The sequence below is a fragment of the Rhinichthys klamathensis genome, unplaced genomic scaffold, assembly GCF_029890125.1.
Source record: "Rhinichthys klamathensis goyatoka isolate OS25496 unplaced genomic scaffold, OSU_Roscu_1.1 h1tg000550l_1, whole genome shotgun sequence".
Taxonomy (NCBI): Eukaryota; Metazoa; Chordata; class Actinopteri; order Cypriniformes; family Leuciscidae; genus Rhinichthys; species Rhinichthys klamathensis.
In genome coordinates this window covers 131,210-147,500 of record NW_026607021.1, presented here as the reverse complement: position 1 = coordinate 147,500, position 16,291 = coordinate 131,210, and the positions used below count along the sequence as shown (strand labels likewise).

The 16,291-nt window shown below is 44.8% G+C and overlaps 1 protein-coding gene across 4 annotated transcripts in view; it reads left to right on the top strand.

Annotated features, from left to right (window-relative positions):
* erg (ETS transcription factor ERG) overlaps window positions 1–16,291 on the top strand; it is a 63,986-nt gene that overhangs the window by 38,237 nt on the left and 9,458 nt on the right. For 2 of the 4 annotated variants that reach the window (XM_056239017.1, XM_056239018.1), the window contains 4 exons: window positions 1,504–1,649; window positions 7,711–7,914; window positions 10,623–10,703; window positions 10,987–11,058. In XM_056239017.1, coding sequence (XP_056094992.1) covers window positions 1,504–1,649; window positions 7,711–7,914; window positions 10,623–10,703; window positions 10,987–11,058 — 503 coding nt within the window. The remainder of the gene's footprint in view (window positions 1–1,503; window positions 1,650–7,710; window positions 7,915–10,622; window positions 10,704–10,986; window positions 11,059–16,291) is intronic. The other 2 variants (XM_056239019.1, XM_056239020.1) reach the window with 1 other exon arrangement.

Here is a 16,291-nt window from a genome sequence, read left to right as displayed (position 1 = left end):
CAGCTTTGGTTCGGGTATACTTGCTTCTCAACGGATCAAGTCCTCAGATGTTGTGGGCGGAGCTAAGTTCGGCTGGCTACAAATTAAGATATTTTTGATTAAATATCGTTAAATTTGTTTGTTTTTTGCGCACAAAAAGTATTCTCGTTGCTTGATAAACTTAAGGTTGAGCCACTTGGACTCTTTAACGATGTCTTTACTAACTTTTCTGGGCCGGCAAGTTTCGATTACAATAGAAGCCTATGGAGGAGTGAGACAGCTCTCAGATCTCATCAGAACTTGCACAATGCAGTCAGACAAGTACCGTGTGGTCACAAATATTCATGCGATCATACAGTGCATTACATGGGACAATTAACCATTTATTTTTATTTTTATAATGCATTGTATAAAAAGGCTTCAAGTAAAGCCATTTTTTCCTACTGTGAAAAACATTTGAATAATCTAAAGACCCTTTTTCCACCATGAAGAACCTTTGGTGGTTCTGTGGATGTTAAAGTGGATCCATCGACGCCTGTGTGTGAGTGTTCTCAGTCGCTGATGATGAAACTCCACGGCGGCTCCACAGAAGCTCCCGATCTGCTGTTTTATGGACGTGTGTGAGTTCAGGAGCGCGACGAGCAGAACTTTCCGTCTCCTCGAGCCCAACAGTTGGCGGACACATGAGCGGACCCGTCTGGAGCCTGTGGCTGTTGGTTTGGAGTTTGATGGCGTTCCAGCAGAATCCCTCACATCTGTGTCCTCACGCGAGAATAATGAGTGATGAGAAGAAACGCTCTGGACGTCAACATATCTGTGTGCTCAAACATTCCCTTTCTCTTCTTTTTACTCTCCTCACATCACTGCCATTAACTCAGACTGAACACTCTAACAGGTTGGGGTTGGGAATATGTTTTTTAAAGAGGCTCTTCTGCTCATCAAGGCTGCATTTATCTGATCAAATACAGTAAAACAGTGTAATATTACTCCAGTGTAAATCAGCTGTTCTCTATGTGAATATACAGTAAAGTGTAATTTATTCCTGTGATCAAAGCTGAATGTTCAGCATCATTACTCCAGTCTTCAGTGTCACATGATCCTTCAGAAATCACTCTAATATGAGGATTTGATGATGATTCTTTGATGAATAGAAAGTTCAAAAGAACAGCATTTATCTGAAATAGAATCTTTTGTAACATTATAATGTCTTTACTGTCACTTTTGATCATTTTAATGTGTCCTTCCTGGATGTACTGTAAGTTCATAATGACCCCAAAACTGTATTTTTGCTTTTGTAGCTCATTTTAGTCTGTTTTTGTTTTTGTTATTTTTAGTTTGATAGTTTGATAATCTCACATTGGCTTGCATGATTTAAAAAGTTCAGCACTCAGTATCTGAAAGCAAAATATTTGCATCCCGAGTTCTTCATGCGAACACTGATATTTCCTCCAGGAAATGCATATCTGACCCGTGCGTGTGTGTGTGTGTATGTGTGTGTGTGTGTGTGTGTGTGTGTGTGTGCAGAAGTTCTCCTGATGACTGTCCTGTGGTGAAAGGAAAAATCTCTCCAGTTGCGAATGTTCCAGTGATGTACAGCAACTACATGGAGGAAAAACACATTCCACCGCCCAACATGATCACTAATGAACGCAGAGTGATCGTACCTGCAGGTAACACACACACACACACACTCGCTCTCACACACACACACACACACACACACTCGCTCTCACACACACACACACACACACACTCGCTCTCACACACTCTCACACACTCACACACACTCTCACACACACTCACTCTCACACACACACACACACACACACACACACACACATGTTGTGTTTTCATGTTTTATGGGGACTTTCCATAGACATAATGATTTTTATACTGTACAGACTGTATATTCTATTCCCTTACACTAACCCTATCCCTAAACCTACCCATCACAGGAAACATTCTGCATTTTTACATTTTCAAACAACATCACTTAGTATGATTTATAAGCTGATTTCCTCATGGGGACCAAAAAATGTCCCCACACGAACAAGGATTTCGGATATTGCCATCCTTGTGGGGACATTTTGTCCCCATAACGTAGGGTTTACCAGGCCACACACACACAGTTTTCATGGTTTCTCTGCACTTCCTGCCCAGTTGTGAGGAGAGGAACAGTGAACACTCTCTCAAAATATTTGAAAGCGGTCATGAACTGGATTATTTTATTATTTTATAATGTTAGTATGATTTTACATAAAAAATTGTCATAATTTAGAAATAAAAGGCATTTTTCCTAGCCTGATTTTAGCCTCTGATTTGAATGCTCTTTTTAAAGGGGCGTGTCTGTGTGAGACTCCAGTGTAAACGCCCACTGCTGTGATTGGCTGTGAGACTTCAGGGTAAACGCCCACTGCTGTGATTGGCTGTGAGACTTCAGTGTAAACGCCCACTGCTGTGATTGGCTGTGAGACTCCAGTGTAAACGCCCACTGCTGTGATTGGCTGTGAGACTTCAGTGTAAACGCCCACTGCTGTGATTGGCTGTGAGACTCCAGTGTAAACGCCTACTGCTGTGATTGGCTGTGAGACTTCAGTGTAAACGCCCACTGCTGTGATTGGCTGTGAGACTTAAGGGTAAACGCCCACTGCTGTGATTGGCTGTGAGACTTAAGTGTAAACGCCCACTGCTGTGATTGGCTGTGAGACTTAAGTGTAAACGCCCACTGCTTTGATTGGCTGTTAGACTTCAGTGTAAACGCCCACTGCTGTGATTGGCTGTGAGACTTGAGTGTAAACGCCCACTGCTGTGATTGGCTGTGAGACTTGAGTGTAAACGCCCACTGCTGTGATTGGCTGTGAGACTTGAGTGTAAACGCCCACTGCTGTGATTGGCTGTGAGACTTGAGTGTAAACGCCCACTGCTGTGATTGGCTGTGAGACTTGAGTGTAAACGCCCACTGCTGTGATTGGCTGTTAGACTTGAGTGTAAACGCCCACTGCTGTGATTGGCTGTGAGACTTCAGTGTAAACGCCCACTGCTGTGATTGGCTGTGAGACTTAAGTGTAAACGCCCACTGCTGTGATTGGCTGTGAGACTTCAGTGTAAACGCCCACTGCTATGATTGGCTGTGAGACTTGAGTGTAAACGCCCACTGCTGTGATTGGCTGTGAGACTTCAGTGTAAACGCCCACTGCTATGATTGGCTGTGAGACTTGAGTGTAAACGCCCACTGCTGTGATTGGCTGTGAGACTTGTGTAAACGCCCACTGCTGTGATTGGCTGTTAGACTTCAGTGTAAACGCCCACTGCTGTGATTGGCTGTGAGACTTCAGTGTAAACCCCCACTGCTGTGATTGGCTGTGAGACTTCAGTGTAATCGCCCACTGCTATGATTGGCTGTGAGACTTGAGTGTAAACGCCCACTGCTATGATTGGCTGTGAGACTAGTGTAAACGCCCACTGCTGTGATTGGCTGTTAGACTTCAGTGTAAACGCCCACTGCTATGATTGGCTGTGAGACTTGAGTGTAAACGCCCACTGCTGTGATTGGCTGTTAGACTTCAGTGTAATCGCCCACTGCTATGATTGGCTGTGAGACTTAAGTGTAAACGCCCACTGCTGTGATTGCCTGTGAGACTTAAGTGTAATCGCCCACTGCTATGATTGGCTGTGAGACTAGTGTAAACGCCCACTGCTATGATTGGCTGTGAGACTAGTGTAAACGCCCACTGCTGTGATTGGCTGTTAGACTTCAGTGTAAACGCCCACTCCTGTGATTGGCTGTGAGACTTAAGTGTAAACGCCCACTGCTGTGATTGGCTGTGAGACTTAAGTGTAAACGCCCACTGCTGTGATTGGCTGTTAGACTTCAGTGTAAACGCCCACTGCTATGATTGGCTGTGAGACTTAAGTGTAAACGCCCACTGCTGTGATTGGCTGTGAGACTTAAGTGTAAACGCCCACTGCTGTGATTGGCTGTTAGACTTAAGTGTAAACGCCCACTGCTATGATTGGCTGTTAGACTTCAGTGTAATCGCCCACTGCTGTGATTGGCTGTTAGACTTCAGTGTAAACTCCCACTGCTGTGATTGGCCTTGAGACTTAAGTGTAAACGCCCACTGCTATGATTGGCTGTGAGACTTAAGTGTAAACGCCCACTGCTGTGATTGGCTGTGAGACTTAAGTGTAAACGCCCACTGCTGTGATTGGCTGTTAGACTTAAGTGTAAACGCCCACTGCTATGATTGGCTGTTAGACTTCAGTGTAATCGCCCACTGCTGTGATTGGCTGTTAGACTTCAGTGTAAACGCCCACTGCTATTATTGGCTGTTAGACTTCAGTGTAAACGCCCACTGCTGTGATTGGCTGTGAGACTTAAGTGTAAACTCCCACTGCTATGATTGGCTGTGAGACTTAAGTGTAAACGCCCACTGCTGTGATTGGCTGTGAGACTTAAGTGTAAACGCCCACTGCTGTGATTGGCTGTGAGACTTAAGTGTAAACGCCCACTGCTGTGATTGGCTGTGAGACTTCAGTGTAAACGCCCACTGCTGTGATTGGCCTTGAGACTTAAGTGTAAACGCCCACTGCTATGATTGGCTGTGAGACTTCAGTGTAAACGCCCACTGCTATTATTGGCTGTGAGACTTCAGTGTAAACGCCCACTGCTGTGATTGGCCTTGAGACTTAAGTGTAATCGCCCACTGCTGTGATTGGCTGTTAGACTTCAGTGTAAACGCCCACTGCTATTATTGGCTGTGAGACTTCAGTGTAAACGCCCACTGCTGTGATTGGCCTTGAGACTTAAGTGTAAACGCCCACTGCTATGATTGGCTGTGAGACTTAAGTGTAAACGCCCACTGCTGTGATTGGCTGTGAGACTTAAGTGTAAACGCCCACTGCTGTGATTGGCTGTGAGACTTAAGTGTAAACGCCCACTGCTGTGATTGGCTGTGAGACTTCAGTGTAAACGCCCACTGCTGTGATTGGCTGTGAGACTTAAGTGTAAACGCCCACTGCTGTGATTGGCTGTGAGACTTCAGTGTAAACGCCCACTGCTATTATTGGCTGTTAGACTTCAGTGTAAACGCCCACTGCTGTGATTGGCTGTGAGACTTAAGTGTAAACTCCCACTGCTATGATTGGCTGTGAGACTTAAGTGTAAACGCCCACTGCTCTGATTGGCTGTGAGACTTAAGTGTAAACGCCCACTGCTGTGATTGGCTGTGAGACTTAAGTGTAAACGCCCACTGCTGTGATTGGCTGTTAGACTTCAGTGTAAACGCCCACTGCTATGATTGGCTGTGAGACTTAAGTGTAAACGCCCACTGCTGTGATTGGCTGTGAGACTTAAGTGTAAACGCCCACTGCTGTGATTGGCTGTTAGACTTAAGTGTAAACGCCCACTGCTATGATTGGCTGTTAGACTTCAGTGTAATCGCCCACTGCTGTGATTGGCTGTTAGACTTCAGTGTAAACTCCCACTGCTGTGATTGGCTGTGAGACTTAAGTGTAAACGCCCACTGCTATGATTGGCTGTGAGACTTAAGTGTAAACGCCCACTGCTGTGATTGGCTGTGAGACTTAAGTGTAAACGCCCACTGCTGTGATTGGCTGTTAGACTTAAGTGTAAACGCCCACTGCTATGATTGGCTGTTAGACTTCAGTGTAATCGCCCACTGCTGTGATTGGCTGTTAGACTTCAGTGTAAACGCCCACTGCTATTATTGGCTGTTAGACTTCAGTGTAAACGCCCACTGCTGTGATTGGCTGTGAGACTTAAGTGTAAACTCCCACTGCTATGATTGGCTGTGAGACTTAAGTGTAAACGCCCACTGCTCTGATTGGCTGTGAGACTTAAGTGTAAACGCCCACTGCTGTGATTGGCTGTGAGACTTAAGTGTAAACGCCCACTGCTGTGATTGGCTGTGAGACTTAAGTGTAAACGCCCACTGCTGTGATTGGCTGTGAGACTTCAGTGTAAACGCCCACTGCTGTGATTGGCCTTGAGACTTAAGTGTAAACGCCCACTGCTATGATTGGCTGTGAGACTTAAGTGTAAACGCCCACTGCTGTGATTGGCTGTGAGACTTCAGTGTAAACGCCCACTGCTGTGATTGGCCTTGAGACTTAAGTGTAAACGCCCACTGCTATGATTGGCTGTGAGACTTCAGTGTAAACGCCCACTGCTATTATTGGCTGTGAGACTTCAGTGTAAACGCCCACTGCTGTGATTGGCCTTGAGACTTAAGTGTAATCGCCCACTGCTGTGATTGGCTGTTAGACTTCAGTGTAAACGCCCACTGCTGTGATTGGCTGTGAGACTTCAGTGTAAACGCCCACTGCTGTGATTGGCCTTGAGACTTAAGTGTAATCGCCCACTGCTGTGATTGGCTGTTAGACTTCAGTGTAAACGCCCACTGCTGTGATTGGCTGTTAGACTTCAGTGTAAACGCCCACTGCTATTATTGGCTGTGAGACTTCAGTGTAAACGCCCACTGCTGTGATTGGCCTTGAGACTTAAGTGTAAACGCCCACTGCTATGATTGGCTGTGAGACTTAAGTGTAAACGCCCACTGCTGTGATTGGCTGTGAGACTTAAGTGTAAACGCCCACTGCTGTGATTGGCTGTGAGACTTAAGTGTAAACGCCCACTGCTGTGATTGGCTGTGAGACTTCAGTGTAAACGCCCACTGCTGTGATTGGCTGTGAGACTTAAGTGTAAACGCCCACTGCTGTGATTGGCTGTGAGACTTCAGTGTAAACGCCCACTGCTGTGATTGGCTGTGAGACTTCAGTGTAAACGCCCACTGCTGTGATTGGCTGTGAGACTTAAGTGTAAACGCCCACTGCTGTGATTGGCTGACATCTTTGCATATGAAATAGCTGTATTACATGTAGAACTCTCTCTCTCTCGAGATCATTTACTACGTTTTTACTATTTCAGCTATCGAGATTAACGGATCATGAAAAGTATTGATCATATATTTAGATCTATTCCATCACATGACAGGCTGCAGTGATGAGCACTGATGACAGAGTCTGATCTCATCAGTGCAACGCAGTTTCTGCACTCTCACTATTGCTTTCACCAAATAACAATGTGTTTCACCTGTGCTCCTGTGTGTGTCAGATCCTGGTCTGTGGTCGGCGGATCACGTGTGTCAGTGGCTGGAGTGTGTGTGTGTGTGTGTGTTTCACCTGTGCTCCTGTGTGTCAGATCCCGGTCTGTGGTCGGCGGATCACGTGTGTCAGTGGCTGGAGTGTGTGTGTGTGTGTGTGTGTGTGTGTTTCACCTGTGCTCCTGTGTGTCAGATCCCAGTCTGTGGTCGGCGGATCACGTGTGTCAGTGGCTGGAGTGTGTGTGTGTGTGTGTGTGTGTGTGTGTGTGTGTGTGTTTCACCTGTGCTCCTGTGTGTCAGATCCCGGTCTGTGGTCAGCGGATCACGTGTGTCAGTGGTTGGAGTGTGTGTGTGTGTGTGTGTGTGTGTTTCACCTGTGCTCCTGTGTGTCAGATCCCGGTCTGTGGTCAGCGGATCTCGTGTGTCAGTGGCTGGTGTGTGTGTGTGTGTGTGTGTGTGTGTGTGTGTGTGTGTGTGTGTGTGTGTGATTGACCTGTGCTCTGTGTGTGTCAGATCCCAGTCTGTGGTCAACGGATCACGTGTGTCAGTGGCTGGTGTGTGTGTGTGTGTGTGTGTGTGTGATTGACCTGTGCTCTGTGTGTGTCAGATCCCAGTCTGTGGTCAGCGGATCACGTGTGTCAGTGGCTGGAGTGGGCCGTGAAGGAGTTCGGACTGCCGGAGGTGGACGTGTCTCTGTTCCACAGCATCGATGGGAGGCAGCTCTGCAAGATGAGCAAAGACGACGTCCAGCGACTGACCAGCAGCTACACAGCCGAGATCCTGCTGTCTCACCTGCACTACCTCAGAGAGAGTGAGTGTCTCTCGCCCGTCTCTCTCTCTCTCTGTGTGTGTGTGTGTGTGTGTGTCTGACTGGCAGCTACACGGCCGAGATCCTGCTGTCTCACCTGCACTACCTCAGAGAGAGTGAGTGTCTCTCGCCCGTCTCTCTCTCTCTCTCTGTGTGTGTGTGTGTGTGTGTGTCTGACCGGCAGCTACACGGCTGAGATCCTGCTGTCTCACCTGCACTACCTCAGAGAGAGTGAGTGTCTCTCGCCCGTCTCTCTCTCTCTCTCTCTCTCTCTCTCTCTCTCTCTCTCTCTCTCTCTGTGTGTGTGTGTGTGTGTGTGTGTGTGTGTGCGCGCATTAGCTGCTCATCATGACGCTTTATAAGCTCTTCATTACTGACCTCATTCACTCCACTGACCTCTGACCTCATTTTCACATGACTCATTAACATGCATTAATAAATCAGATTATACCCGTGTGAATATCATCAGACATGTCCAGGTCATACTTCCCCCCGAAAGTCAGAAAATGTATATATTATCATTTAAATTTTAAGTAAAATTTTGATTTTTAAAACATAAAATTTTAAACTGAATTATATTTTGAATAAAGTCTAAAGAAATGTTGGTAACACTTTCTTATGAAGACCATGCTTATAATGAATTATAGCCTCATTTATACTTATTTATGTAAGGCATAATGTACATCCAGCCGGTTGTTATCTCAGAATAAACCCGACAGCGTGATCAGGATCAGGTCTGGCATCTGTTACAGTATGGAGACACAGGAGAGGAAGAATGATGGTGAATAGTGAGTTTATTGATAAACAAAGGTGAAGGGATGAGGTGAACGGGGTAGTGGAGTCCAAAGGGTGATCTTGGTGGAGACACAGAACACAGGTGAAACAGATGATGATGATGATGATGATAGTAACCATGGAAACAGATGAGTGGCGGGAAAACAGAACAAAGGAAGACACGTGACTAGTGACAACAAGACAAGACAGAAACACAACTGTGACATGCAGGTTGCATCTTTATAAATACATGAATGGATCCATACAACTGACTAATTACCACTTATAAATCAGTGTATTATGGATTATGAGCATACACATTGAAAAAGCAAATGCATGACATAAGTAATTATAAAAATAATTTAAATGTAACTACAACTGTTCTTTTAATGCAGTATAGGTCATAATGAGTCTTTATAAATATATTTATAAAATAGTAATACTTATAAATAGGTATAAATGGAGCTATAATTCATTATATGCATGGGCTTCATAGAAAGTGTTACTGAAATGTTTTGCATTGTGACATTATTGTGATCAAACAGAAGCTCATTTCACTTTCAGCTCTCAGTATTTCTTTACATCATTTATTTAATGCTGATTCAAATTAACATGTCAGAAGTGATGAGAATGATATTTCTATGCATTACAGTAACAAGAGTTTGTTGCCGAATGTGTTTAACTGTCACTGTGTAAAACATCTTCATGGTTTAAATATAAAATATATTTTTTTTTAAATTGCAGTGAATTTTGGGGTGAAATATTAGCCTGGTTAAAACCAGACCATTCTCAGTTGTAACTGAGTTATGGTCTGCCAAAGCTTCATAGACAAATCATTTCCAAAGCGGCGTCACCAACCAAATGCCTCCGGGCGCAATTGGATAGACCTAAAACCAATCAGAGCGCTGAAGGAGATGACGTATGCAGAGCGACGTTCGTCTGTTATAGAACAACTTGAATAAAGGAATAAACGAGCAGACACCTGATTAGCTACTTGCTCTACGTTTATTTAAAATTATCAGCAAGACAACTAGAAGTGAATGTGCTTTCCATTAAATAAATCACACACAGTAGCCTAAACAAAACCTTAACAAAAAAAACTTTGCAATGAACTTTGCAATTTAGACGCGCAAACTGCGTGCCGGTGCGGTGAGACGTACATGCTCGGGCAGATTCGGCTTGAAGTCGTTCATCCTCGGACGCGGCGCCTGTTACAAAAAAACCCGTGCACACAGCCAAGCGAAATGGGGTCGGTCTTGCGCACCGAACGCGTCATTTTTGCCGCACACACCTTCGCGCTCGTGCGGACGCGTCGAGTATAAACAAGACTCCGTGTCAGCGATCGGTAAAGGTGCACAGACCTCTCCCGAATCATCTCCAGCACTCAGCCTCTTAGCACCACTAACTCCGCCTCCGTTTCCCTCGTAAGCTGATATTAGTATTAAACATTCTCTATGATAAAAAATGTTTGTGAAAAAAATATTTTAAACATGGTTTTGGCGGTTATAGAGTTCCAATGACGGTGTTTAACTATAACTGTCACACCCCTAGTTCCACGGCGGCATCCATCTTTGTAAATGTACAAAATCTGCTTCACCGTTGCTGTGCTGTCGTCATCGTGTAAAGCCCGCCCCAACGTTTCTGATTGGTGCCGCGATTTTGACGGATTAGAAATGGGTTTGAATGAGCTCTTTGCCAGACTAACTTTCAGAGCAAATCTAAATTTGCCGGAAGTTGTCTGGGTTTTTCCAGGCTAGGTGAAATATGTGAAGTAGAGATCATTTTTCTTTGATATGCATGAGGTGAGAGAGAAAGATGTTCTCTGTTTTCATCTGTCTGTCTTCATCCGTCTGTCTCTCTCTGTCAGCATCATGTCACAGGATGTTTCTTCAGTTGTTTTATTCTTTTATTTTTCATGTGAATGTTTTGTTTCTCAGCTCCACTTCCTCATTTGACTTCAGATGATGTTGACAAAGCCTTGCAAAACTCCCCGCGGTTAATGCATGCTCGCAATACAGGTAAGCAGCACTGCAGCTCCGCCCCGGTCCCGCCCCCACTGCCTCTGACTCCGCCCCCACTGCATATGACCCCGCCCACCATCTTTGATCCCGCCCCCTCCACCTCTGACCCCGCCCCTTCTGCTTACAGCAGTCACACACACACACACACACACACACACACTGTCTGATGTGCATGCAGCGCTGCGGCTCCCCAGTTGTTGTGCATGTGCTGCATGATGCTGAATGCGATCAGTTAAACGCGTCGTGTCGCTGATGTTTTCTGCTCGTGTGTGTCTTTCAGGAGGAGCGAGTTTCATCTTCCCAAACGCCCCCGTTTACCCTGCAGACAACAGCAGAGGAGCCAGCAGAGCAGGTCAAACACACACACACACACACACTTATACACACACACACTTACGCTCACTCATACTCACTTACGCTCACTCATACTCATACTCACGCTCACTCACACACACACACACACACACACACTCACTCTCACACACACACACACACACACACACACACACACACACACACACACACACACACTCACTCACTCACTCACTCACTCACTCACTCACTCACTCACTCACTCACTTACTTTACCATCTAACAGAGGGCCAAACAGGCGTCGTACTTTACCATCTAACAGAGGACCAAACAGGCATCGCACTTTACCATCTAACAGAGGACCAAACAGGTGTTGCACTTTACCATCTAACAGAGGAGTAAACAGGCGTCGCACTTTACCATCTAACAGAGGACCCAACAGGTGTTGCACTTTACCATCTAACAGAGGACCAAACAGGTGTTGCACTTTACCATCTAACAGAGGACCAAACAGGCGTCGTATTTTACCATCTAACAGAGGAGCAAACAGGTGTCGCACTTTACCATCTAACAGAGGACCAAACAGGTGTCGTACTTTACCATCTAACAGAGGACCAAACAGGCGTCGCACTTTACCATCTAACAGAGGACCAAACAGGTGTCGTACTTTACCATCTAACAGAGGACCAAACAGGCGTCGCACTTTACCATCTAACAGAGGACCAAACAGGCGTCGTACTTTACCATCTAACAGAGGAGCAAACAGGTGTCGTACATTACCATCTAACAGAGGACCAAACAGGTGTCGTACATTACCATCTAACAGAGGACCCAACAGGCGTCGCACTTTACCATCTAACAGAGGACCAAACAGGTGTCGTACTTTACCATCTAACAGAGGAGCAAACAGGCGTCGCACTTTACCATCTAACAGAGGACCCAACAGGTGTCGCACTTTACCATCTAACAGAGGACCAAACAGGCGTCGCACTTTACCATCTAACAGAGGACCAAACAGGCGTCGTACTTTACCATCTAACAGAGGACCAAACAGGCGTCGCACTTTACCATCTAACAGAGGACCAAACAGGTGTCGAACTTTACCATCTAACAGAGGACCAAACAGGCGTCGCACTTTACCATCTAACAGAGGACCAAACAGGCGTCGTACTTTACCATCTAACAGAGGACCAAACAGGCGTCGCACTTTACCATCTAACAGAGGACCAAACAGGTGTCGTACTTTACCATCTAACAGAGGACCAAACAGGTGTCGTACTTTACCATCTAACAGAGGACCAAACAGGCGTCGCACTTTACCATCTAACAGAGGACCAAACAGGCGTCGCACTTTACCATCTAACAGAGGACCAAACAGGTGTCGCACTCTACCATCTAACAGAGGACCAAACAGGTGTCGTACTTTACCATCTAACAGAGGACCAAACAGGTGTCGTACTTTACCATCTAACAGAGGAGCAAACAGGTGTCGCACTTTACCATCTAACAGAGGACCAAACAGGCGTCGTACTTTACCATCTAACAGAGGACCAAACAGGCGTCGCACTTTACCATCTAACAGAGGACCAAACAGGTGTCGTACTTTACCATTTAACAGAGGAGCAAACAGGCGTCGCACTTTACCATCTAACAGAGGACCAAACAGGCGTCGCACTTTACCATCTAACAGAGGACCAAACAGGCGTCGTACTTTACCATCTAACAGAGGACCAAACAGGCGTCGCACTTTACCATCTAACAGAGGACCAAACAGGCGTCGTACTTTACCATCTAACAGAGGAGCAAACAGGCGTCGCACTTTACCATCTAACAGAGGACCAAACAGGTGTCGTACTTTACCATCTAACAGAGGAGCAAACAGGCGTCGCACTTTACCATCTAACAGAGGACCCAACAGGTGTCGCACTTTACCATCTAACAGAGGACCAAACAGGTGTCGCACTTTACCATCTAACAGAGGACCAAACAGGCATCGCACTTTACCATCTAACAGAGGACCAAACAGGCATCGCACTTTACCATCTAACAGAGAACCAAACAGGCATCGCACTTTACCATCTAACAGAGGACCAAACAGGCGTCGCACTTTACCATCTAACAGAGGACCAAACAGGCATCGCACTTTACCATCTAACAGAGGACCAAACAGGCATCGCACTTTACCATCTAACAGAGGACCCAACAGGCGTCGCACTTTACCATCTAACAGAGGACCAAACAGGCATCGCACTTTACCATCTAACAGAGGACCAAACAGGTGTCGCACTTTACCATCTAACAGAGGACCAAACAGGCATCGCTCTTTACCATCTAACAGAGGACCAAACAGGCGTCGCACTTAACCATCTAACAGAGGACCAAACAGGCGTCGCACTTTACCATCTAACAGAGGACCAAACAGGTGTCGCACTTTACCATCTAACAGAGGACCAAACAGGTGTCGTACTTTACCATCTAACAGAGGAGCAAACAGGCGTCGCACTTTACCATCTAACAGAGGACCAAACAGGCGTCGCACTTTGACGAATTTTTTAAACTTGTTAAATCATCTAAATCGACAAGATGTATGTTAGACCCTATACCGACTAAACTACTGAAAGAGATGCTTCCAGAGGTCATAGATCCTCTTCTTACTATCATTAATTCGTCTTTGTCTCTAGGATACGTACCAAAAACTTTTAAGCTGGCTATGATAAAACCGCTTGTTAAAAAAACGCAACTTGATCATACAAAATTAGTCAATTACAGGCCGATCTCGAATCTGCCTTTTCTATCAAAGATATTAGAAAAAGCAGTATCCTCACAACTGTGTTCCTTTCTAGAAAGAAATGATATCTGTGAGGATTTCCAGTCAGGATTCAGACCGTACCATAGTACCGAGACAGCTCTCATCAGAGTCACAAATGATTTGCTCTTATCATCCGATCGTGGTTGTATCTCTCTATTAGTGTTACTTGATCTTAGTGCTGCATTTGATACTATTGACCACAACATTCTTTTAAATAGACTCGAAAATTATGTTGGCATTAGTGGAGTTGCACTAGCATGGTTTAAATCATACTTATCTGACCGTTATCAGTTTGTAGCAATAAATGAAGATATGTCTTTTCGATCACAAGTTCAGTATGGCGTACCACAAGGCTCAGTACTAGGACCGTTGCTGTTCACTCTGTACATGCTACCCTTAGGAGATATCATTAGGGAACATGGAATTAGTTTTCACTGTTATGCTGATGATACTCAGCTCTATATTTCTTCACGCCTCGACGAAACTTACCAATTCACAAAATTAACGCAATGCATAGCCGATATAAAAAATTGGATGACTAGTAATTTCCTACTACTAAATTCTGAAAAAACAGAGATTCTAATTATTGGACAAAAAACTTCCACACGTAATAACCTAGAATACTGTCTAACACTTGATGGCTGCTCTGTTAAGTCTTCGTCGTCAGTTAGGAACCTGGGTGTGCTCTTTGATACCAATCTCTCATTTGAAAGTCACGTGTCTAGTATCTGTAAAACCGCATTTTTCCATCTTAAAAACATCTAAATTACGCCATATGCTCTCATTAACAAATGCAGAACAATTAGTTAATGCGTTCATGACATCAAGGCTAGATTATTGTAATGCTCTACTGGGTGGTTGCCCTCCACGCTTAATAAATAAACTACAGCTAGTTCAAAACGTAGCAGCTCGAGTTCTTACCAGAACCAGGAAATATGACCATATTAGCCCGGTTCTGTCAACACTGCATTGGCTGCCTATTAAACATCGTATACATTTTAAAATATTGTTGATTACTTACAAAGCACTAAATGGTTTAGCTCCGCAGTACTTGAGTGTGCTTTTAAAGCATTATAGTCCTTCATGTCTATTGCGATCTCTAAACTCCGGCCAGTTGATAATACCTAGAATATCAAAATCGACTGCTGGCGGTAGATCCTTTTCCTATTTAGCACCAAAACTTTGGAACAGTCTTCCTACCATTGTCCGGGAAGCAGACACACTCAGTCAGTTCAAAGCTAGACTAAAAACACATCTCTTTGACCTAGCATACACATAATACATTATAGACTTCGATAATTCAATGTTTGGCTGCATAGATTAGGTCAGCCGGAACTGGGAACACTTCCCTTAAATCCAGATGTACTCGTTACATCATAAGAAGAATGGCATCTACGCTAACTTTAGTGTCTTTGTTTATCCCGAGGTTTTCCTGCAGCCTGCCGGATCCAGGCCGTATCCAGATCTGACGAAGGAGATTCGCCTGGACCCGATGACAATGCAGTGCTGCAGTGTCAACTATCCTCTCCCTATGGATGATCCCTTTCCCACTCTACAGATAAAGCGCTGTTGAAAATCCGGTTCGCGTACCTCGAAGTGATAAAATAAAATTCGGTATCAAATTTATAGGCAAGACAAGTAGTTTGTTTTGGCATGGTTTGTAGGGAAATTACAAACCTGCGCACACATATTCAAACGAATATAACTATAGAATCAATTTTTAATGCGCATGTGAACGCCATCAGGTCACAGGTTCGCGTTTAAAGTCTGTTTAGAGAGAACGCCGTCGTCTTAGTGGCCCCTAATGTAATAACAAATGATAATTTTGCTGGAAGTGAATCAAATAAAACCAACTTTAGCCGAAAATAACATTATTCAAAATCGCTATAAAGCCAAAACAATCTCTGTTACCGTAAATTGTATGTTTATCTCTGTAAAGCTGCTTTGAAACAATCTCCATTGTTAAAAGCGCTATATAAATGAAGATGACTTGACTTGACAAAAAGGCGTCGCACTTTATCATCTAACAGAGGACCAAACAGGCGTCGCATTTTACCATCTAACAGAGGACCAAACAGGTGTCGTACTTTACCATCTAACAGAGGACCAAACAGGTGTCGCACTTTACCATCTAACAGAGGACCAAACAGGCGTCGCACTTTACCATCTAACAGAGGACCAAACAGGTGTCGTACTTTACCATCTAACAGAGGACCAAACAGGTGTCGTACTTTACCATCTAACAGAGGAGCAAACAGGCGTCGTACTTTACCATCTAACAGAGGACCAAACAGGTGTCGCACTTTACCATCTAACAGAGGACCAAACAGGTGTCGCACTTTACCATCTAACAGAGGACCAAACAGGCGTCGCACTTTATCATCTAACAGAGGACCAAACAGGTGTCATACTTTACCATCTAACAGAGGACCAAACAGGCGTCGTATTTTACCATCTAACAGAG